Raw genomic sequence first — 25,589 nt, forward strand, 5'->3', positions numbered from 1 at the left:
CATAATCCCATTTTAATAATTTATACAATATTAAAGCATTTTAACATACATTTATAATGTAATCATCACATACAAACTTACCTCGTATTCTAAATTGACGGATCAGGTCAACTACTCGATAACCTTGTTTTCCCCCCGATCTAAATCTGAATTCTATCTTTCTTGATCTATATGAATTCAAAATTAACTTATTTAATCAACCATTCATTCAATTTAGTCTAAAACATACATTTAGGCCTATTTGTACATTAGCCCCTAAACTTTTACACTTTTAACAATTTAATCATTATTTCACAGAACACAAAATTCACATAATTTCAATAAACCCAACTTGGCCGAATTATTTATAGATCCCTAGCAGCCCAAAACTTCCATTTATTTCACTTCTCAACCACTCAATTTGCACTTTTCACAATTAAATCCCTATTATGCATTTTCATCAAAAATCACTTTACAAAACATGAAAATCTATCATCAAAAATTCATATTTCATCTTCAAACACCAAAGAACACATAGATTCAACAATGGCAATTCTCAAAATCTTTAATAGTTTCGAAATCTAAGATATGGGCTAACTAGAATACGAAGCAACGATCTAAAAAACGTAAAAATCATTAAAAATCGAGTCAAAATCACTTACCAATTTAGACTTGCAAGTGCCGAGCCCTAAAACTCAATCAAATGCATTTTCTTCATCAACATTCGGCCGAAAGAGAGAAAGGTGGACAAAAATTCATTTTTTTTATTTGTTATATGTTATTATGCTAATTACCAATATAACCTTAATGAAATACCATTAATATCATCCATTTAATGTCCAATATTTTCCACCCACCATTTTAATAGTCTAACTACCATCCACCATAATTAAAATCCAAAGCTATTTGACACCTTTAACTAATAAAATATGCATTTTACATTTTACGCGATTTAGTCCTTTTTACCAAATTAAGCATTCAAACAGTAAAATTTTTTTATGAAACTTTCACAAATACATGCTATCATGATGTAAACACATAAAATAATATTAAAATAATTTTTGACATTGAATTTATGGTTCCGAAACCACTGTTCCGATTTAGCCAAAACCAGGCTGTTACAGAACTATTATTAGTAACTCGTCCTAACTGACTCAAGAATGTGAATCCCTACTTACAGCCATACAGTTAGATTGATAATAGAAGGCCCCCATAAAGAGATGGGCTCATAGACGATTAGCAATATTGCGGATACATATATATTTTGTACAGAGTTTTAGACAGAATACCTGCTTGAATCGCAACTCAAAAATACTCTCGTATCGATCAGATAGAAGAATCTAGCAGAACATTATATATGAAATATGACTCTTAATAACAAATGGTTCATACATTACAGTTCGTGCTTAGGAACAGATTATGAGCACGTGAACTTATAAAGAATGGATCATTTCTTTGCGGAATCATATTTGTAAAATACTCCTAACAGACTTCCACATATATGATAGTCCTGACGGACTTTCTTGGATCATGTTATAGCCATGGGCTTGCATTTCACATATACGGCTTAAAGCCTCAGACTCCGCAGAGTTTCATACTACCTGTAAAGGGCTTTCATATCCGTGTACACACATTCTTCATACAAGCCAATCAAACCTCTGCAAAGCCAAATACCATTAATATCATTCTCTATACAATTCGCCCAAACTTTCACAAGTCACATACCATTGATATCATTCTCCGTGTAGTCCGTCTAAACCTCTGCAGAGCCACATATATAAAATAAAGTGCATATGCGGTCTCGGTACAGTCCATGCATACATTTCATACACCAAAACTCAAGCAATACTACTATTTAATACACAACATATATTACACCAATCATTTCATCTACTCAATATAGTTAAACTTACACCCAGCTATGCATTTGCATATCATCACACAACATGCATCACGATACATCAACATTTAACCTTAGAATGATTCATCATTTGTAGAACTTAACACATACAACATGCAATATATTACTACAACATTCAACCATAGAATGATATTTGCATAGCACTAAGTTGACATACCCAGCACACGATACTGAAACAGTAAACATTCATGTAAGATCTGAAATCTGGAACTCACTTAGAAATTGATGCCAAAATCATCTACTAAGCTTTTCCCTTGCTACTTTTGTGACAGCCCTAATTTGACCCTAGTCGGAAAGTGGTTTCGAGACCACAAAATTGAGTCACCAAAATAATTAGATGTTATATTCTGTACTTATTGTATGTGGAATTTGTATGTGTGAATATTTCGTGCCTTGATTTTATCGATTAGGTATTAATTTATAAGGAAGGACTCATGTGATAAGATTTGAAAATGTGATAGGTGAATTTCGAAGTGGCCTATTAATGCATGAATTATTGACATGGGGGACTTGCATGTCAAATGGACCACTTTTAATGTAGTGGCCGGCCAAGGTGATGGGTAATAGATAATATATGCATTTTAGCATTATAATAGTTAGTGGGTGATGGGCATTTCATGTCTTTTATATTAAAGAATTAAATGTTTAATGGATTAATATTATGAAATATGAATTTTTATTAAAAGAAAAGGGTGATAAAAACAAAGTTGGCTCATCTTTTCTTCTTCCATTGCCGTACCTAAAGAAAGAAAAAGAAGAAATTGACGTTAAGGCATTTGGTCACCTTTAAGTTGATTAAGAAGCTCTTGAATATTCGGTGCCTAGGGGAAAAGTTTCTAAGAAGTTTGGCCATGCATGTAACTAGATTGAGGTATGTTTGATATTATTCTTTGAGATTCATGTATATTTTAAGTTGTAAGTTTGAAATCTACCTAGCCATGGTTCAAATTTTGTTAATTGATGGAGATGATATTCGGCCATGAATGTTACATTCTTGGTTGGTATTTTGATGTCTTTGGTGATGAGGTATGAAGATGGTTGATTTTGAGTGTTTAATAAAAAGGATACATGAATTGTTGTTAAATAATGGTCGAATGTAGCATGATTAAAGATGTGAATAAATTGAAGTTAAGGAGGTTGTCAATGAAAAATATGAGTTGGATGAGCATGCATGTGCATTAGATGCTAAGGGGAAAAATCGGCTAACATGTTGTGTGTATTATGGCCGAATGTGAACTTTGACAATATTGAGTAATGTTTGTGCTTTAAAATGATAAAATGGAGATTATGCTTAAGTGAATTTATAGGTATGTGATGATTGATTTGTGATATGCATGTTTAAATAACATGCATGCAAGGTATGTGTGAAAAAAAAAAGTGATTTGGTAATAAATCTGCTTGGGACAGCAGCAGTAATGTGATTTTGAAAAATCACCATAAATTGTGGGAGTTGAGTTAGAAGCATAATAAATTATGTAATTAAATATAATGAGTCTAGTTTCTTATAAAAGAAACAGTGTAAGCAAAATAATTTCCGATAGTGAGATATTTGAAGTGATGTGGAACAGGGTCAGAATGACTTCTAGATCCTCTGTTCTGTTTTTATAAAATCATTATAAATTGTAAGAAAATGGTTATAAGATGAAGTTTATATGATTAGACTCCTTAATGAGTCTAGTTTCAAATGAAATAAATAGGAACATATTTTGAGTTCTGTACAATGAGAAATTCAATTCGTAGTGAAGAGTGGTCAGATTAGTCAAATAGTGAAACAGGGGAAACTTTAAGAAAAATCTGGTATTGATTGGCCAAACCAAAAATTCTGAAAATTTTATGGATAGAAGATATATGAGTCTATTTTTCGGGAAAATTAACGGCAATTGATTTGGAGTTTCTTAGCTCCAGTTATAAATGATTTAGTGACTATTGCTCAGGAAGACAGCTATAATGCCTGTGAAATGAAATGTTATGTGAGTTCGGTGTTCCTTGTAAGATAGGGATTTAGTCGAATGTTAAAGATGAAATGATAGTGTATTATATCATGCTTGTATGGCCTAATGGAAAGTATAACATGTTGGTAAATATGCATTGTGCTTTTATAATCGATTGATAAGTTTGAAATGAATGTGAGTGAAATGTTATGCATAAGCTATCAAATGCTAAGTGTGAAAATGAGATGAAAGAAAAGTGTTTTAGATGTGTTAATATATGATTAAATATGCATGATATTTGATGTGTATCCGGGCTTAAAGACCCGCAGGCTTCGTGCTGGTAATATATTCAGGTTAAATCCCGCAGGCTTCGTGTGGGTGTTATATCCGGGTTAAATCCCGTAGGCTTCGTGCTGGTATTATATCCGGGAGGCTTCGTGCTGGTAATATATCCGGGTTAAATCCCGCAGGCTTCGTGCTGGTAATATATCCGGGTTAAATCCCGCAGGCTTCGTGCTGGTATTATATCCGGGTTAAATCTTGCAGGCTTCGTGCTGGTATTATATCCGGGTTAAATCCCGCAAGCCTAGTACTAGTATTATATTCAGGCCTTGAGCCTAGCAGGCTATTATGCCGGTGAGATACTATTCGGGCCTTTGAGCCTAGCAGGCTATAATTCCGGTGACATGATATCGAGCCTCGAGCCTAGCAGGCGAAATGCCGGTGAACGAATAAAAGTCTAAGGTTAAGGCACCTCGTGTTAGATTGACAAATGAATACATTCAATACGTTAAGAGGGCCAGGTACGCATTATGTACTCATATGTAAGTTTGATTTGAATTGAATCATAAGTGTTTTGGCCATGTGAATTGGCCTATGTTGGCTAGTGATGTTTTGGGCCTCGTAAGCCCATATATGGGACAGATTACATATGAAAAGAAAAGTTTTAAATTGACTGAAATTTTTCGGCACGGTTTTTGTGTGATTGGCTGAGTTTAAGTCGGGTAACACCTCGAACCCTGTTCCGGCAAGGGATACGGGAGAGGGGTGTTACAACTTTAGCCTCATTAGTCCTCAAAATATAACAACCAACTCAGAATTCCAACAAAAACAATCCATCATCGTAAGAACCATAATTTCTTTACCTGCAAAGGCTATTTAAATGATTATCTGCAACCTTACCCAATACAGAACAAAATCAATGGATTAATTGAAATCCTTAACTTTCTTTCATTTTACTTAAATCCGTCAATACAAAGAAGTTGGAAAGCTTATTGACTTACGAAAATTTCACTTTCTTAGGCTTGAACTTCAATCTCTTCCTTTTAGGCGTGACACTCTTTAACCCTTTTCTCTTCCGAATAGACTAGAGAAAAAGATGAAAGAATAATACCGGAGAATAACGTCTCTTTTATATATAATCCTCCCGTACTTTTTTCACCAAAACTAATTCAACAGCCACTTGGAGATATTATCAATCATCATGTCTCCCACTAAAAAATTTTCTAGTTCAAAGGTAACCAAACTTAAAGTTGAAACCTAACCTTTCCTCAACCAGTTCGCAATTTCCTCTTAATTACATTAGAGCTCGCTCAATCCGGAAGCTTTTCAATTTAATACCCAACTTACCCTTGTAACTTAGACTTTAACAAGTTCGGGTGTGATAGAAGAAAACAACCGTGAAAAGGTAAAAAGGGTGGCATTGTCTTTTACAACTCTAAGATTGGAAGGATGAGGCATCATTCTTATTAACATCTCTCTCATTTGAAAGTTGGAGGTACTGAGAAAGAGTTTATAATTCTATAGCCTGGAGTTTCAAATGGAAGAGTAATACGGGTGGTGAAGAGAGGTTTCTAAGTGACTTATAAACATCCCAAACTCCTTGAAATCATTTTAATATGTGAGCGTTTTATAGTTTTTGGTTCTGAGATTACTTAGGCTTAAGGTCTTAGTGCAATGAAGGGCTTGTCTCATGGTTTCCGTGTAGCTACGAAGGTTTACATCTTTTTTGCACTTGCAATAAGGGAGTCATAGTTACTGTGAACAAATTTGAAAATTTTAGAGAAAGTAGAAAGAGAAACCTTATGATTGGGTAGCTTATGAGATGTCTACAAATGATGTGGGTGCTTGCTATTTATAGAAAGTTTGGGGTTAACTTGGGTGCTAAGTGTCACACTCTTATTAGAGGCTTAGGAGGAGTCAGGTATAGTGTATCATTTATCCATTGGCGACTTATGAGGTGCATCGATGAGTGCATGCGGTGTTTCTTTGATTCTAGGAACAAGTGTTTCTATTGTTAATGTGGGTTTTCATTATGAACATATTTTGATGAGCCGCGAGCTATATATATTTTTGGTACCTACAATTATAAAAAATTATCTTTTATAATTAAATTTTAATGAAAGAATAATATTTAGTATGCAAATAAAAAAAATTGAGCAAGATGAAATTAACCCAAATTGAAAGTCACTTTATACAAATTGGATACCAAATGAATTGAACTGAGTTGTAGAACAGGGGCGAAAGGAGGGGTAGGCACGGCCTTTGCTCTGCTTAAAATAAAAAATTATTACTTTAATCTTTAAAATTTATAAAATTTTAAGTTAATACATGATAAAATTATAATTTTCCCCAAATGCAAGAATTTTAATTTAATCCTTTTAAAATTAACCACTACAATAATAAAATTACATTTTAACTCAAAAAATATAAATTAATCTTCAACCCTAAATAAATTTATAATTTCGCCTCTATTGTGGAAGATGGTTAGGAATGAGTAATAAAGTATTAAATTTCCAAAGTAGACAGATAAATGCGTAAGTGAGAAAAACTAAAATTTCTGATTTTGCCCCCGTGGAAGATGATTAAGCATGAGTAATGAAGCATTAAATTTTCAAAGTAGTTGGATAAATGCACAAGTGGCAAAAACTAAAAGTTTATATTCGAAAGGGAGATTCGAAGGTGCAAAGAGTATCTTCAGTTGAGATAAGAACTCAAGAAATCTGTCCAACGATAAATTCAGTCTCACTTCATTGGAACAAACGAAGGAGAGAGTTGTGTCCAAATATGAGTGGAAGAAGCTGGAGATTGAAGATACACTGATGGGGAGGGCAGAGCAGGGCAGGGCAATGCAGGGCATTTAGTCAGTGAGACAGAGAGGGTAGTTTTCATTGTGGAAAAGGTGGGATCTGTCTATCAAGTTTAGGGTCATCAATGAACTTGAGATGAATCAGGCTAAAACCACACCTCAGGTGTGATATTTTAAATTCGGATATGGATTATTATTTTAATTTATTTATAAAAATTTAAATATTAATTAATTTTTTTTTAAATAATTTAATGTAATAAAATCAAAATTTGAGGCGAATGCAGCATTATTATTGTAGTCGAATAAAACTTGATTCGAGAAATTGTGTTTCAAAAGCTTTGAAATATTCAAGAGAAGTATGACTCAGCTGGAACTTCAATATTAAGCTATTTGTCATTAAGTCTGCCTCCAGGCTTAAAGAGAATACATTAAAATTTTAATTATTTCATCATTTAAAAATTATAAAATATTAAAAACATTTTTATTGAGGTGACAAACATATTTTGAATAAGTATTAATAGTGTTGTCTATTGAATAGTCCGTCAAATCCCCAATAATGATAGGCAATTGTTTTCGTGTTGAAGTTTTACTTCTTTTACCAAAAAAGTCTTGAAGGATCTATGAAAGGGAAACACTTCAGTTAGTAGAAATATAACTTTAAAGGCTCACAAGAGAAGTATCATATCACAGTACGTAATATTAATTATGTAAATCACCTGGGTATGCAGAAACTCAACCCACTAATCCGAGAAATATAGGTCACATACTTGCAAGTATCCCTTAGGCTGATAGTTCGAGTTCTTTACACGTAAGTGATTTGCATAATACTACACACTATATTGACATCTCTCTCGTGGGCTTTGTAAGTAGTATCTTCATTAATTGACATGCTTCCTCTACGTAAACACTTTAGAATCTAGATAGAAGAGATAAAGAAATTCTAATTATAAGAATAATATCTATCATTGTTGGGGATTTGGCCGACTCCTCAATAGATACTAGTTTCGAAAAATCAATCCCTTCGACACTTTTATGTTAATATTTATTACAATTTAATTCAAATAAGATTATTATTTTTATTATTAAAATTATAATTATTGCCTAGTCAATCTGAATTAACAATAAATTGGTGGTACCAAGTCCCAACCCTGGAATTATCTAGCTGTGAGTACTGTACAAAAGAATTTGTTTTAGTCTATTTAACAGAATGTAATTTTATTTAAAATCGATATTCAAATAAAATCTTTCTGATACTATCGACTTTAAAATTTAAATTTATAAAGATTTAGGGATATTTCAGCACATGATAATTTATGTATAATAATCTAATTTAATTTAATTTTATAGTTTCAAGTCTTGATGATCACTTCACTCATTCAACGACAGTAGCGTACTGTACTCTCATACACTGCATATCTTATGGGTCTCGCAATCAGTCGCCAAGTCAGTAGTAATAATTAATAAAGGCTGAATCCGAATCCAAATCAATCCACCAATTTACTTACGTAAACTCTGACTTCCCTCGCGGCTTTCCAGGGCGACTTCTCAATCCCCTAAACCCTATTTCTTTTACACAATGAAGATGATTTCTTTGAGCCTTGGGTTGTTGAAACTAGGTTTCCGTAGTGTAGCTGCATGAAATCAGGTTGAGAAAGTATACGTCAGTGAAAAGGAATAGCAGTGTTCTGGATTTTGTTTCCCTCTTTTTGTTTGCCACTGATTCCAAAAGTGAAAAAGCGACCATTACCATTACACTTGTAAGGTCGATTGCAATTAGCAAAAGAAACCATAATTAACTACACCTAGTCACAGGCAAACATGATATAATTTCAAAATTAGTTTAATAAAACTCAGAAAAACACAAATCCAACCAACCATGACAGTATCTGCCTCAACACCATTGCTGACAAGCCTAATAACTAAAGTAAAGCATTCAAACATGCAGAAAGCATTAGTTTACTACAATACTGTCAGTTCCTTTCTATGTACATGGAGTTTTTACAGGCAACGAAAGCCCTTTTTTCTTTGATTCAGTGCATATACATGCAAAACACAAAAAGTTCAACTTCCCATGCAGCAAGCAAACTAGTAATGATTCACTGAACGAACATCATTTGACGGCATAGAAGGTTTGTTATTAAGCCCCATACCCAACTTCAACTCCAACTCTTCGCTCCCTTTCCCTTCATTTCCGCCGGAACTGAACAAATGAGCCACGGAGGTAACCACCGCGCATTTCCTCTGGGTTTTATTACCTTTGCTTTTCACCTTCTTCTTTGCTTCCGTGGATGAAGATGATGTACTACAGCGTGAAGGAAGGGGTAAGGCAGATGGAATTTCGAAGTTGGTCTTCGCTTTTGACCCTCTCAACCGCCTCGCCGCCGTGTCATACGCACGTGCAGCCTCCTCGGCCGTGTCGAACGTGCCTAACCAGTGCCTGCACCGCCCGATACGGTCGCGTATTTCCGCTGACCACCTCCCCCATGGCCTCTTTCTCACACCTCTATAGCTTTTTTGCATCGAAGCAGCAGCGGCATTGACATTTCTCTTGTTAGAACCGAAGCGATGCGACGCCGAAACGAAACTCGACGTCTCTACCGTGCTCGCTCTATCACCGTCGCCTTGGCTGTTTGAGGTGGTGGGGTTGGTTTTAGTACCGAAGAGGACGTGTTGGCCAACCACAGCAGCTATCCCATCAAGAACAGGCTGTGTTTCCAGGTAAGTTCCGATTCCATTTCCGGAATCGGAGAATTTAGTGTAAATGGGTGGATAGCTTCGCCTGTAAAACTGGGTGGAAGCTATCGTTGAAGAATGAGAAGAACAAGCAATAAGGTTATAAAGGCATGGCGTCTCAGTTGTTTCAGAAGCTTTTAAAGTACTATCAGTGGCCGGACTTTGCATTGTTAAGAGCTGAACCGAAGGGGAAAGAAGACGAAGGACGAGAAACTCATTCATAGAGTGTGATAAAATGTACGAGTATGCTATAGTCTAGTATTGAATCCAGATTTATAGAGAAAATAGTAAATTAAAACAAAAAAAAAAGATTTTATTTATAATTTGAAGATATTCCTGTCGATTTTGATGACACCGTAATATTTACATTGCCAGTACTAATGGCGGGGATATCCCAAATGGTATATTACCTACTTTACCCTTTCTAATAAATAACCAGAAGAGGGACAGGATTGTGAATAAGGTGAAAATGGATTAGGAAACTCGTAATTAACTCTATCTGGGGCTTGGGTTTGAAGTGATAGAGTAAAATAGGTATTAATAGTGCGTGATCTCGAGGGTGCATGATGGTTAATAGCCGTTGGATTGAGTGACGTCAGGTTAGTATCAATGGATTAGATTGTTTGACACTTTTGACTAAAGATAGATAGATATGTTGATGATGATGTTTGTGTATATAATTAATATTTGATTTCTCGGTTATATCTGAGAATGGAATTGGATGTTGAAGAGGTGCAGGGGAGTAACCGTGTGAATACAGATGAAGAACCAGTAGGATCTTGATGATGATGATGGTAGGGGTTGAATCATATGGCGTAAGTTGACACATGAAAGGTCCTGATCCTGTCAATCACACCATTCCTCACTTTTAATCTTTCTCCACCCCTTTCGGATTTTGCATATGGTAAAATCTATTGGAATCGAAGAACCAATGAATAAAATAAGCTAATATATTTATTTTCTTTAGTTTTTCAATAAACTTTTACTGTAATGAAATTGGGATAATAATTTTTAGTCCCTCAACTTGGCACCTAGATCTACTTTAGTACCTATATTTTATTTGTTCACTTTGGTTCTTAAACTTAAGAACTAGATCCATTTTAGTTTTTGAACTTAGACTCTATCAAGATTTGATTATGTGACCAATATTATTAGAATAGGATCAGATCGGATGAACCAATAATTGATTGATATAACTGTTCGAACAAATGGATTGAATCGAATGACTCTGAGACTACTTGAAATTGGTAAAAAAAAAAAAGCGATATCAAAATTACGTTTTAGCTTTTATAAAATTTTAATTAATTAATTAATTAATTAATTATTGTTGGCTTTGCCGTCAAATCAATCAAATTGGTTGAATCGGGAACTAGTGGCCTAACCTATTCAACCAATTGTCTGATTAAAAAATATTATATGTGATGCTCTAAAATTGTACCATATTATCACTTTAAAAATTTATAATTTATAATTTATAATTTTTTACCAGTGTGTCACATCATCAAACTTTTATATTTTTAAGTTGAGAGTTGAAGTGAACAAAAAAATTTATAAATACTTAAGTGAATTTAGTTGTCGAGTTTAAATGTAAAAAAATGTTATCCCAACAAAATTTGTATTCATATATTTTTAATAAAAGTTAAAATATTAAAAATTAGTCCCCTAATCATTTTATTTTTCAACTATCTCCAGCTTCCTCGCTAGTGTTTCTTCACTTAAAAATGGAACAATGAATTGGAGGTACAATAAAACATTACTTTGACAGAAGCCAAAAACAATGAAAGAGTCATAAGAGTAGAACTTCGATTGGTAGAGGTATAAGAATAGATGTATTGGCTTAAAAAATCGAGGCTCAATTGGAACACCATGGGAGAAAGGAACACCGAGTTTTTTCATGACACCACCAAAAGAAAAAGAGCATGGAACAAAAGCTTGGGTGTTCGAAACAATAGCAACGTTTGGGTGGATGATCCCTCTTCCATTAAGAGCACATTTGTGGAGCACTTTGAAGGAAATGTAGGTAGACCCAAAACATATGCAGTGATTTATAGATTAATTTTAACTGGATTGATACACATGTAATAGGCCCAATTTGCCCGGGCTCAAAACCAATGAAACCAGATAAAAATAAAATAATTAAACAGTCTACTCCAATTACAAATCCAAATAAAATTACAAACCCAAAAAATTTAAGGCCCAGTAGCCCACAACATTAAGTTTTTTCAGAAAAAAACTCTAACCCTAATACCCCATGTGCGCCGCACCCATCTGCTGCCACCATGTGCCTCCGCAACACGCCCACCGCCCGAGACCTGGCACCCTTAACCGTCTTGCACCGAAATGGCAAAGTCCCACCTCCGTTGACCCTCCATGCGCTTGCAAAAATGATGAAAAAGCACATAGAAACAGTGGCCAACAAACAGCCGAAATAATAAAAGAAACAATGTATAAACGGCTATAAAAAGCCAGATCCGAATTGTGATGTTTTTCACAGACGAAAATACAAAAAAAGGCATCAAATTTCAAAAGAAAAAAGAGGTAGCATTTATTTTTATTTTTGAACTAAAAATAAAAAAACAACAACTAAAAATCGAAACTTTACCTATCGTTTTAGGTCTCTTGATTTATTTTCTTCTTTTCTTCTATCTTTTTCGAATTTTGGTGGGTTATTTGAGCATTTTACCCTCAGATCTAGGCTCGAGAAGGCGAAGGGCTTAAAAAAGGAAAATTTTTATTTTCAGGCAACCATGGAATGCGGCGCCGTCGCCGGTAGCCAACGGTCCGACGGCCGGGACCATGGTCGGAGCTCTGAGGGTTGAGAGAGGTTGAGAAAGCTTTTTTTTTGTTTTTGTTTTTTTTTTCTAAAAGAGGAGTAAAATGAAAATTTTGAATTTTTTTTACTTAAATAAGCCTTACAAAACGGTGCCGTTTTGGGCCAATGCACAGACACCAAAACGGCGTTGTTTTGGCCTCCAACCCGATAACCCGACCCGCAAGGCTAGGATCCCTGTGTTTTCTAGAGCATGGGTTATTTGCACGTGTGGTCCTTCCTCTTTTGCGACGCGCTGCAATTTAGTCATTTTTTTATTTTTTTCTCTTTTTAATTTTGCCGCATAATTTTGTTTTTGTTTCACTTTGGTCCTTAGGCCATTTTAAGAGAGAGATTCTTGAAACAGCACCGTTTCAGGCGACCCGATGACTAGAATCACGCCGACCCGCTTAAAGGACCCTCGTGTTTTGATAGGGATGGGGTTATTTGCTTCTTTGGTCCCTCTATTTTTAATCATTTTTAAAATCAAGTCCTATTTCTATTTTTTTCCTTTTAATTTTTACCTTGTGATTTTATTTCTATTTCATTTCGGCCCCTCAACTTATCAAGGGAAATGGCACAGGTTTTGGGATATTTTCCCAATTAATCCCTCATATTTTTTGCGCATTTTGAAGTGATCCTTTGTATTGTTTTATTATTCAATTAATTTTCTTTTATTATGTTTTATACCGCAATTTTGTCTAAACTACAATTTCATCCTTGGTTGTTTAAAATCAACCCTTTATAAATTTTATTTGTATATTATTTTATCTATTTATTTATGTATTTGTTCGTATATATATATTCTTTTCTTTTCCTTTTTACTCTTTTCGTATTTAAAATTCATATTATTCTTTATTTCTTTATTTGCACGTTTTGTTACCGCTTATTATTATTGTTGTTGTTGTTATTTTTATTAGTTTTTTTATTGTTCATATTAGCATTAAAGTAGATATATCATATGATTATCGTGATTTGCTTTCATTAGTGTATTCATATTATTGTTTTTACTAGCGCAACAATTTTATTCGCATATCATCGTTGTAAACAAAAAATTACATTTCAGTTAAATACTACACTTGTTATTATTCAAAAAATTTTAAAATAAGGCAAATGTTTCGTATTTAGAGATTTGAGAAGTCGTACCCTAACTTACAGGGTTTTGATTTTTCTCGTTGAACCTAAATAATCGAATATCCTTCTAGAATTAAAATACATAAGATTTCAAATAAAAAAAAGACAAATTCATTCTCAAAAATTCGGAGTGTCATGTCCTAACTTACGGGATGTGACATTTTATTGCCTCGAGATGAGAGAGTCTTTAACATATTTTTCGATTTATTTAATATTTTTAAGTAAACAAAATATTAATACAAAGAGGGATCGTATTTCAAACTCTTTTCAAGTTTTCAATTTTCGACATTAAGACATTAATTAATCAACTAGGTATCAATTTTGGGCGTTGCGAGGGTGCTAACCCTTCCTCGTGCGTAATCGACTCCCGAACTCATTTCTCGAAGTTTATAGACCTAAAAAAAAAGTTGTCTTAATAAATTAAATCCCTTATTAAAACGATTTTTACGAGGTGCCCCGATCACACCTCATAAAAAAAGGGATTGGTGGCGGCTCCCATTTTCGTTTTTTCTATACAAAAGTCAATCTTAAAAAATGGTTTTCGACAACACACTTAACCTCCCTCTCACTGAATTCGAAGTCAAAGAAGTTGCCTTCCAAATAGGACCCCTCAAAGCCCCCAGTAATGATGGCAAACTCAAGCTTTTCTAACAATTATGTAACATATGTTTGGAAAAATCGATTTGAAAAAAAATTATTTTAAGTATAGTGAAAGTTTAATTTTTTTTTTTAAAATAGAGTCTTTTTATAATATTTATAATAATAAATTTTAATTAGAATAATGCTTGTGCTTTGTGTGAGATAGATTCAAGTCGATCCTAGCTTTCTACTGAATAACCTTCTTCGCTATTCTAAAATCTCAAATTGCGTTGAGTGTGGATTCGAAAAACAGGAATTAAATTTCAGAACAAAAACAATTTACTTACTTTCAATAGGAAAATAAGTTACCTCTATAATATGGTAATAATTGTAATTCTTTGAAAATAGAATTTATTCATTTTAAATAAATTACTACCATTTTCTAGTAGAATAGCAATATATGAATTACTCTAGAACTAGAGGAGTTAGGGGCGACACACCCCTCCATTTTTAATAGGGTTGCCACCCCTTGTGTTTTCACAAGGCATAATCAATCCTCTCATGTATTGAATCTAATTATATGTGCTTTCTAAACTTTTGCTCAAAACTTATAATTTGTCCAACTCAATATTTATTTTCTATTACTCAATTATTATTATTTTAATCAACTAATTTAATTAATTAAATTAGCTAAATTAATTTCTCGATTAAATAAATTTCTCAATCCAATTCTAATTATTTGAAGTCATAACAATTTTTTGTAATAGAATCTATGAGAAAATATATTTAATTTTCTTATTCAATAAATTCATCTTGACTAATTAATTTAATTTCATTTTCGAACTTCAATTATTTAATTATAATTAATTAAATTATAATCGGAAGAACCTTAAATTAATTTCTTAGTCATTTCTTGTACTTAACGAGAAAACGCATTCACTACGGACTGTGATACATGCAATCTATTTCTCTTACTTTATTGTTTTCATTCATTTATATTCATTGGTTCTACTTGCAATTTATTTTTGATAATTTTGAGCTAGTGGTGGATTGATTGGACATATATAATTAGGCTCAAATAATTTATAATTAAGTTACAGCTTTTCACATATTAATTATAAACTTATTTAATCATAAAGCCATTCAACTAAAGTATCGTGATTGAACTCTCCCTTGTTATATACCATTACGAAAACTACTTAATAAGTGCTCGTCTAATAACCTTATTATAAGTGTGCTACCTTCATAGAATATTCTTAATCTCTTTAAAATAAATATGTTCTCCCAATATAATCTTATTTTATCTCACAGTAACTATTACATCTTCCTTTATGAAAAGTCAATTACTATCAAATAGTAAACAAATCATTTATCATAAAGACAAATGACCCATGACTACGTTTACTTTTCATCTATCATGTAATGTCGATGAGAGGATACCATTTACCCATTAGTTGGGCTATGAATTCCATTATTGTGAATGACGCTATATACTATAGAAGTCGTATGGCCAACGTACCGGATTTCAGTTCATTATCTATTTGAACCTAATTTTTCATTTGCATCAAAGTATACATGTCACACATGCATAGTCCATCATTCACTAAGGATTAAAGGCTGCTACAATATTAACGTCACAAGTAAACAAATCCATAAATGGAGTTAGGACTTATTCTACTTGGGTCATGTCTAATGTATTATCAGTCCAATAAATCACATCTCTGTCTCTATTTACAAAGAGTCATCCGTTCAAATACTCAAGATAAGGTATCTCCCCAATGGGATTCGATAAATGACATATTAATCTTTCAATTGATTTGCTCATTCTGATAAGATTAATGACATGTTTTGATTATCTATTAATACACATCTTCTTTTTGTATTATGATCCAACTAGGTAATACCACTTAATATTAGTTAAACGTTAGTTAATCAGTGACCCAATATTTCTTTCATACTTTGCATGCAAAAACCATCAAGGACAATATATAAAGGATATTAATGTAATTAAATCAAATTGTTCAAAAAATACAAGTATACATAGATAAAAATATTACACTAAGGGCACTAGATCCAAACAACGTGGTAGGCCCACTCACTACTCAATCCATCATTTTTTTTCTTGGAATCTAACTTTCTTTTAAAAAGCCTTAAAAAGACAATTATCATTCTCATCCCCAAAAGTGAGTCCTAAACTTCCTTTGCTGACTATAGGCGAATTAGTCTATGTAATGATGTTTATAAAATAATCTTGAAAATGTTCGTCAATCGGTCGAAAAGTGTCCTGCCAAATCTAATTTCTTAGTTCCAAAATGCTTTTGTTGATGGTCGAGTTATCTCCAACAATTTTATTCTAGGTAGTGAAATTTTACACACTAAAAAGGAAAGGAAAACCAAAGGTAAGAGATCTTTGGCGACTCTTAAAATTGATATAAGTAAAGCTTTTGACAAAATTAGTTGGGTTTTTCTTTCTTACATATTGAAGATCATGGTTTTTAGCCTAAGATGGATTATTATAATCCTTTAATGTATCATCACAGTCTTTTACCAAATTGTAGTCAACGACTCATTCTTTAAATAATTCAAACCATATAAAGGACTCAAACAAGGAAACCCACTTACCCGGTACTATTTGTACTATGCCAAAACATCTTTTTCCTCTACCTTGCTAAAGCCAAAATTGACAATTCCATTAAAGGCATCAATATTCAAAGGTGCACCCCAATTAGTCATCTACCTTTTGTTGATGATTGTTGCATTTTCTGTCTGGTGAAGTATAATCCGCCTAATTGCTTATTTGACGTATATGTGTGGGCATATAGTAATTGCCATATAAGTAAATGAAAATTTTATTTTAGGATATCCTGCTATTCAAAGGAAAATATTATATTAAATGAAAAAGGGGTAAGTATGGTATGAGTTATCGCCAAAGGTATAGTACGTCTTGTTTGTCTGAAATACTGTGCTAGTTAGGTTGTAAAGTAACCTGGTTAGAAATCAACTGAATAGATTAGTATGATATTTGTAAATACAGGGTACTCATTTACGTTTCTCTCGGAAACTGTAAACTATTAAGAAGGCAAATTCTGAAATATGTTACACTTGTTAAGTTCCACAAAGTAGGATGGGTCATATTTATATGTGTGAGAAAGGTTCTGAGAAAGATTCTTCTTCTTCCTTCAAGAGTAATTTTTGATTCTTTTTCTCAAGTCTAATTATATCTCTTCCTTGTTAAGCTGGAAGCTATGGTTCTTAGTTAATGAGTGATTATCCCATTTTCGAGTAACTATTACACCTCTGTATGTCAAGTTCTAAATAAGTAAGTCTATATGTGGTATTTGAATAGTAAGTTGTAAGTATATGTCAAATATGTATAAATGTGTCCAATTTGGATTTATCATGTCGAATATATATTTTTTAAATTAAATTATATGAACATTTTAGCATAATTAATTTAACATATGCGGCAAGTTCCCAAGTATATATTCAACTATAATCTCACTTTTTTTTCAGGTTCCAATTGATCTGACCATAATGTGCTGTCTTGTAGGATCCTACAATGTTGGAAGTAATATTAAAACACTTTCAATGTTACAAATAGTGAGTTGCGCCTAGCAATGTATTACTGCTACCTAAGTTGCACGAATAATATGGTTCGGCAATGCCTTTTCACAATAGTTTTACAATGTAGTATATCATTTTGTATGTGATATCTAGATTGAATACAAGTTAACAAGCACATTTGTATAGTCCAAACCTCATATCATCTCATTTGAGCACCATTATGCATTTTTAGTCTCACTTTATTAAGGGCCCAAGACCTTAGCATTGTAATGGGAGCGATATCTTGCTACCACAATAGCATTTATAGTACATCAAAGTACAAAAAACGTTTGACTACGTCAAAATACACAACTCCTAATATTAGAAACTATGGTGATCTAAAGCCTAAGAATCACATACACTATTATCACCATGAAAGTTTTCGTGATAAGTCAATTCAATACACTATTTATCTAACATGTACCAATATCCATGCAAACAATTTGTCATCAATTAACCCTATATTAGTCTTAATGTACTATTATTTCCATAACCTACAATAATACTCCAACAAAGACAATTTAAAGATAATCATCTTATCCTAGGGACTTTATTATTTATCCGTTAGAAATGAAGACTAAACATAACAATGAGATTGTCTTTATATTAATAGAATAAGATAAATGGTATATCTTTGGACATACTCCAACATGTTCGTCGACCTTGGCCAAGACATCTATACGAAATTACATGTCTACCTATATCATCTGCGTTCGATCCATTTCTTCTTAGTTACACAAATTTTTCATTAGCCTATTCAGTGCTTCATGTTCTGCATCTAACCTTGGAACCTTTCGAACTCGGACAAGTGGAGCCACACTTTTTTTAATCCAATTACCATAAATAAAATTAACAAAATCACAAAATTTACTATCATGAAAAGAGTATGAAAAATAATATGTTAAAATAATGCTATAAATAGAACTAACAAAATCTGTGGATGTTCCTCTACCTCCCGGGAGATGTTTTCATGGGCCGCTACCAAACCGGGCTCGATTTTACTGAGAGTGAGCTTTGCAATTAAAGTACAAAATGACGTACTTATTTTGATTGTTTTATCAGTTAACATAAAGCTGCAAATTTTACAACACCTGGTTTAAACATACTAAATGTTTCATTTGAAACACCAAATGTTACCCAACTGTCTTAAACTCAGTTACTGTTATCAAGTGCTGGTAAACATTCATGAAGAATCTCAGCTGCATGTTTCAATTCTTCCTCTGAGATGATCAATGGTGGCACCAGTCTCACCACATTTCCTTTCCCTGCAGTCAATACAATAAGTCCAGAATTTCGGCACGCATCTACAAGGGGCGAAGCAGACACATCCAACTCTATCCCAATCATAAGACCCCATCCTCGTATTTCTTTCACGTGGGGATTCCCTCCGAGCTTCTGGTTCAACAACTCTTTCATGTAATCACCTTTCTTCGAGACGCTGGACAAGAAACTGGGGTTTGCAATTTTATTGAAAACAGAAATTGCAGCACTGCAAACAAGAGGTGAACCTGCAAAAGTACTTCCATGGTCCCCATGGGCTATGGCAGAAGCAACTCTTTCAGTTACCAAAGTCGCACCTATTGGAAGTCCTCCTGCAAGTGGCTTCGCAAGTGTCATCATATCCGGGAATACGCCGTACGCTTCGTGTGCCCAGAGATAACCAGTTCGAGCCAATCCGCATTGAACCTAGGAATATAAAAAGTAATTGTAACAATTATAACAAATGCTAGAATCCTATGGATATGCACCTAATATGCGTATACTCAAATTTTCAAGTCCATTTCACATATTTGAACGATCATAACTCTATACCCCATTTCAACTAACTACTACAACCAATCACCTATATAGCACATATGGAGCTGTGTACCTCATCAAAAACTAAGAGGGATCCAGCATCATCGCAAGCCGAACGCAGAGCTTGCAAAAACTCTTTTGTTGCACTGTATATTCCGCCTTCACCCTGAACTGGTTCTACAAATACAGCAGCAATCATCCCATTCCTAATAAGATCTATTGCAGCATGTATGTTGCCATACTCCAAGAAAGTAACTCCGGGCATAACAGGCTCAAATGGTGAACGGTAGTGCTCTTTACTCGTCAAAGCAAGGGCTCCCATCGTCCTACCATGGAAGCTATTCGTAAAGGTGATAAATTCTGTTGCAGGCTGCTTATTATCAGGATGTATAAATCTTTGGAACTTCCTGGAAAACTTAATAGCAGCTTCATTTGCTTCCGTTCCAGAGTTGGTGAAAAATACTCTATCAGCGAAGGAATTACCCACAAGACGTTTTGCAAGCTCCACCTACAACATCACATAAAAACTTATATGTAATTGTATAATCACTTTTAACAGTTCTAATTCCTCATAAAATGAACATGCAAATTCTGGTCTTGCCTTACTTATGAAGGGTAATCAATGATTTCTAAATAAACATTAACCCATTCTATATCAACAAAAAATAAGAATCGGGTAAGCAAAACTTCACCTGAGGAATGGTATAGTAGGCATTACTAACATGAGTAAGAATATTGGCTTGTTCTGTAACAGCCCTGACCCAATCGGGATCCCCATGACCAAGCGCATTCACAGCAATCCCAGCTGCACAATCAAGAAACTCTCGCCCTTCCGGATCATACAATTTACAGCCCTTCCCACTGGAAAGCACCACCGGAGATCTTGCATACGATCCAACAATAAACTTCGCTTCTTCCTCTATCACTTCATTGCTTCCATTCGACTTCAATTTCAATAGATTCGGTGCTTCCACATCCATGTTTAGAGATGCATTCACTCTCCCTTTGTTTAACGGGCGGTGGAGATTGGTCGCCGGAGAAACTGAATGCGAAAAGCTGTGAAAAAGCTGAAGAGAACCCATTTTTTTAGCTTTTTTATTCTTGTCCGGTAAAAGCTTTGAACTTTTTCTTTGGGTTTATACAGAAGCAGGAACAATGAATTTAAGAACGTAAAAGAATGGGGTTTGAGAGAGAAATGTTGAATGATTGCTAATCAATGAATTGATTTACAGAAGGAAAAAAGCAAATTTGGATTTGGAGATAGAAAGGTGGGTAGCGTAGGGTTTATAATTGGGGTACAATGCTGTTAAAGCCTTTAGATCTAAAACAATTAAATCCCAACCGTTAATTGAAAAAGAAAGGGTTTTTGACCTTGAAAAGCAAAATTGTAATTTCAAAGTCGGATTCAATGTTGAATTTTTCATTTCTTTTTATAACATAAACTTTTGTCTTTTATCCAATTTCAACTTCTCCTTCACCACCACTCAAGCATGGTCTTCCTAAAAAATTTGAAGGCATTTTTTGTTTCAATTATTGGTACTACACTCGTCACAGCCACCACCATCACCACCCGACCTTGAATTGCACCACTGCCGCTTCCCCAACAACAATCGCTGCCACCAACTCCCTCCCAACGGAAACTTGCAGCAGCATCTGCAATGGGTAAGCGCATTCTGTCATTTTGTTTTTCATATCCCGTTACCGTCTCTCTCCAATTGCAATACGCCCAAATCGATGATCATCAACCCAACTCATCCTACTTACTTTCAAACCTTTTTTAATGGCTTTGTTTATCATATTAATTTCTACCCAAGCTTCAGAAAGATTAGAAAAAGTTACGGTCCTTGTAGCTGCTGCCGCATTTTTTCACGGCATAGCTATCCCCTTCACCTTGGAGCTTAAATGCGTCTGTCTTTGCCGTGTTTATGCTCTTCTTACTCTTTCTCACCGCCTTCGTATACTTCAATGCCTTTTTGTTCTTCTTATTTGGAATAAACTTCCTGCATATTCAATGTAACAACATGCACCATTTGATTCCTTGTCAATGTTTGTAAAATTGTTAAACTTTTTTTCTTATATTTTGTAGAATTTTTTGGAATTTTTAAAATTTTTAAAATTTAAATTTTGAAATTTTTATAAATATTTTAAAAATTAAAATGATTTAAATTTTTTTATAATTTTGATGAGAGAAATTAATTTACTTATTTTTAAAATTAACAGAGACAAAAGAGATATTTACACCAATCAATCATTTAAGTTATTCAAATTATAAAGTTCAACTCAACTTAAACATGAAACTCAAATTATTTATTCAATTAGACTTAAAAACTGAATAACTTAAACAACTTAAAATTTTTATTTTCTTTTTAATTTTTAAAATTGAATCGAATTTTAAATTGAGAATAACATAAATTTACGCACATTAAAATTTATCGCAACAACAATACCATCAATTAAATTAAATTATACCAAAACACACTATAAAAGAACAGCCCAACCAAAATTTGAACATAAGCTTTGAATATGGATAAATTGTATTACATTTTGAATTTTTTTCCTTGAGACTTTAAGTTTAGTAGTTGGTATAAAAATTTAAATTGTTTAATTATCTTACCCTTAATTGTTTGATTATGAATTTACTATCTTACCCTTAAAATTTTTAGTTTTATATCACTATAATTGTATTTATAAACTTAAAAAATTAGTATAATATAACTAAAATTAAATTTAACCAATGTAATCTTTTTTTATACAATATAACAATAATTTTGGAATAAATCACAAATAAAAATATATATAATTCAAAATATTCCTAATTCGATTCTTATTTTATAGAAAAAGAAGTTGATGCTTTTTTCAATGTTAGTATAAGTTATATGAATAAATGGACCCTAAGTTATATATATATATATATATAATTCAAATATACCAATTAAAAATATATATAATTCAAATGTGTTTTATGTGAATTAATAGACCTAAGTTATATAATAGAAATGTATTAAATAGAGAAGAGATTATATGACAAATCAAATTTTACTCTTAATTTTAGTATTTTTAGTATGATTTGAATTTTTTAGGAGAAAAAGCTAAATATTAAGAGGAAAAATCTAATTTGTCATTTTTCCAAAAAGTGATAAGATAACATGAAATTATAGTTTCATACAATCTTTTTTCGTATTAAATAATACAATACGAAGGTATCAACCCAACTAACCTAGACTTTAATCACTTTTTTATTAAGATTAACAGGTTATTAACCTAAAATATTAACATGATAAAGCTAAGTGACAGGTTAAATGCTTTAAAGAAAAAAAAAAAAGAGTCTAAAGGCAAAACAGAAATGAAAAGGCAAGCCCTAGAGGAGCAACCGAACAGCTTCCGTCTACTACTTTTAATTTCCCCCTATGTCTTGTTGAACCAAAGAACATACAGCAGCCAACAAAACCTAAACTTTCAACTTCTTTTGATCTGAAAATTTTGGGTGAGATGAGGTTGAGAATCAGTAGAATAGCAAGGTGTGGGTCAAGATGTATGCTCATACCCTGAATCCTTTACATTGCTTCGCACTGATCTCAGTCCGGCGGACAACACCAGTCACAACTACCTCTTCATTCCAATGATACAGCTCAAACTCTCTTGTGCCACTTTATTTTTGTTCTGTGAACATGCAACAATGTGCAGGCATTTGTTAAAACTTGTTGCTAAAAAATATAAATTTTTTTTATAAATTTATATTCATAATAGATCTAGACATCCACATGTCTAGTTTCATTCTACACCTGTAGTTTTTTTATTTTTGAATTTATATTTCTATTTTTATAACGTTTTACAAATTTTTTATTTTTATTTTTATTTTTACTGGCTGCTCAATGACAGAAATAGTCGGTCAATGTACTTAATTGATGAGAATTTTATCGTTGGGATTTAAATGATAAAAAAGATGTTCAACTTTGAAGCTGAGAACTTCTGCAAGGTTTACCTCGCCACACACAGCATTCACTCCGTGGTAATTCTTTCCAATTTTGTAGTTTGATGTGTTTGCGCTTGCTTGCTCTGTTACAATGCTTTCTTACATCGTAGTGGTAATGTTGTACGTGTAGAAAGCATAGGAGCTGAACAAGAGTGGTAGGGATGTACTGACATGTAGCTTCTTTTTTTTGTAACTGTAGCTCATCCCAGCTACTGCTATAGGCTGTCCATTGACGCCTGCAACAACCACCCTTAGAAATTGTAATGGTCAGTGTTGGCAAGTGGACTTGGTCAAATGTGATAATAAGATGTATTTTCGTAAGGGCTGGAGAAGATTCATCGATGAAAACTCTGTAGTGAATGAGAATTTTTTAATTTTCAATTATTTCGGTGGTTGTGTGTTCGATGTGAAGGGTTTGATGCTTGTGAGAAGAGCATACCATGTGTGGTGTCGGAAGAAGAAGAAGAAGAATCGGAATCGGAATCAGAATCAGAAGATGATGATAGTGATGATGCTAATGATGAAGGAGCTGACTCTACGGAGGTTGAGGATGAGGAGATCCATCCAGAAGATTATGTTCAACATTTGAATCCTTATTTTGTGGTGAAGACCACCAAGTCTTCACAGAGGACGAACGAACTGGTATGTTTCTACAAATTTCAGTTTTGGGTAACATATGTTTGCATGATTAGCCAAGAATGGTCTAAATATTTTCTACTAACTTATGGCTTCACGATTTCAGTATATTCCAACTGGTATAGCCAAAGATTTTGGAGTGAGTTTAGAAGACGGGGAGAAAATTACATTTGTTGACCCATACAACCGGAAAAGCATTGGGAAGGTTGTGGAATGGAAGGACCAACGAACATGCATAAAGGGGTTGTGAAGTGTGTTGATTCGAAACAAAGTCAATCTGGAGCGTGACACCTGCATTTATGAATTCCTGATCGAAAACGGACAACAAGCTGAAATGGGTGTGCAAACTAAGTCCATCCAAGTTCATGTTTATTTGTCGCAGGAAACCTTCCGAGTCGGGGATAAAGGCTAGCAAGAAGCAAAAGCAAAAGTGAAAACATATTTAGACATGGGTAGATTTATTAGGACATGGTTTGTAGTTGAGGTGTAAAGGTTTAATGCTTTCGAAAATGAATATTTAGGATTGCCCTCTATTTTACTTGCAGTGTAGTTTTGTCAATTATTCAGGATTGCAGCAATCATATATATGTATATATATTGTTTCACTGGAAATTTTCTTAAGTTTCTTTCATTCTCAATTGGTATGGAACTTGATTGTATGTTGGGTTGCTATTTTGAAACTATATCAACAGATAAAAAAATGCCATAGTTTTAAGTATGGCCCAGCAGCACAAAACTCATACCAGTTAGTTTCAATACGTAATTGCTGCATTATGGATGTCATTATAGTTAGTTTCGGACTTGCTCATACTCCGATTAAAAGATGGAGTTGTTACTTATTATGGTTTCTCAATTTCTCAGCTCTACCACCGGTTGCTTTTTATCAACTTACTTGATCAATATGTTTCTTAATTAGTTTTAAGGGTTGTTTATTAGACCTGTTCAAGAGTTGGCTAGCCCGTCCGGCTTGACTTGAGTCGGGCTTAGGTAAGGATATTTTACTTCAGGCCGGTCCGGTTCGAATTCATTTTAAATTTATTATAAAAAATATAAAATATTTTCTAATTTTTTTTTACTATTTTATTATTTTTTGTATAATAAAACGAGCTTTTTGGGCTGGCTAAATTGGCTTGAAAATGAATTTGAGCTTGAATTTTTTTGAAACCTTGCCTCGGCTCAAACCAACCATTGGACATCTCTAGTAATAATAATTCATAAAAATATAAACAAATAACCCCTTTATATCTTTCTCGTTGAATTAAATATGATCTATTTTTGTCAATAACCTCTTAGCTTAGTGGCAAGAACATTATATGGTAAGGCAAGAAAGCATAAGTTCAATCACAAACAATTTCATCTCCATCTCTTATTATTAAAAAAATATTATCTATTTTTTATTTATTGAT

The 25,589-nt window shown here is 33.4% G+C and overlaps 2 protein-coding genes and 1 long non-coding RNA gene across 4 annotated transcripts; 1 reads left to right on the forward strand and 2 right to left on the reverse strand.

Annotated features, from left to right (window-relative positions):
• Positions 1 to 8,784: 8,784 nt before the first annotated feature.
• Positions 8,785 to 9,874, reverse strand: LOC108455603 (ethylene-responsive transcription factor ERF084-like). The gene has a single exon (XM_017754147.2). It carries the CDS (start codon positions 9,872 to 9,874, stop codon positions 9,005 to 9,007), a length of 870 nt encoding a protein of 289 aa, XP_017609636.1. The 3' UTR covers positions 8,785 to 9,004.
• Positions 9,875 to 18,742: 8,868 nt separating this feature from the next.
• Positions 18,743 to 20,920, reverse strand: LOC108457425 (acetylornithine aminotransferase, mitochondrial). Its single transcript, XM_017756483.2, has 3 exons — positions 20,267 to 20,920; positions 19,648 to 20,082; positions 18,743 to 19,463 (listed from the first exon to the last, which is right to left on the reverse strand). Exons 1-3 carry the CDS (start codon positions 20,654 to 20,656, stop codon positions 18,930 to 18,932), a joined length of 1,359 nt encoding a protein of 452 aa, XP_017611972.1. The 5' UTR covers positions 20,657 to 20,920; the 3' UTR covers positions 18,743 to 18,929.
• Positions 20,921 to 21,021: 101 nt separating this feature from the next.
• LOC108455604 (uncharacterized) lies at positions 21,022 to 24,795 on the forward strand. Of its 2 annotated transcripts, XR_008270935.1 has the most exons (4): positions 21,022 to 21,236; positions 23,454 to 23,583; positions 23,747 to 24,189; positions 24,290 to 24,795. It is a non-coding gene; the product is annotated as an uncharacterized LOC108455604 (long non-coding RNA). The 2 variants fall into 2 exon arrangements; XR_008270934.1 differs by lacking the exon at positions 21,022 to 21,236 and having other exon boundaries at positions 22,852 to 23,583.
• Positions 24,796 to 25,589: the final 794 nt, after the last annotated feature.

This window comes from Gossypium arboreum, chromosome 9 (assembly GCF_025698485.1).
Source record: "Gossypium arboreum isolate Shixiya-1 chromosome 9, ASM2569848v2, whole genome shotgun sequence".
Taxonomy (NCBI): domain Eukaryota; kingdom Viridiplantae; phylum Streptophyta; class Magnoliopsida; order Malvales; family Malvaceae; genus Gossypium; species Gossypium arboreum.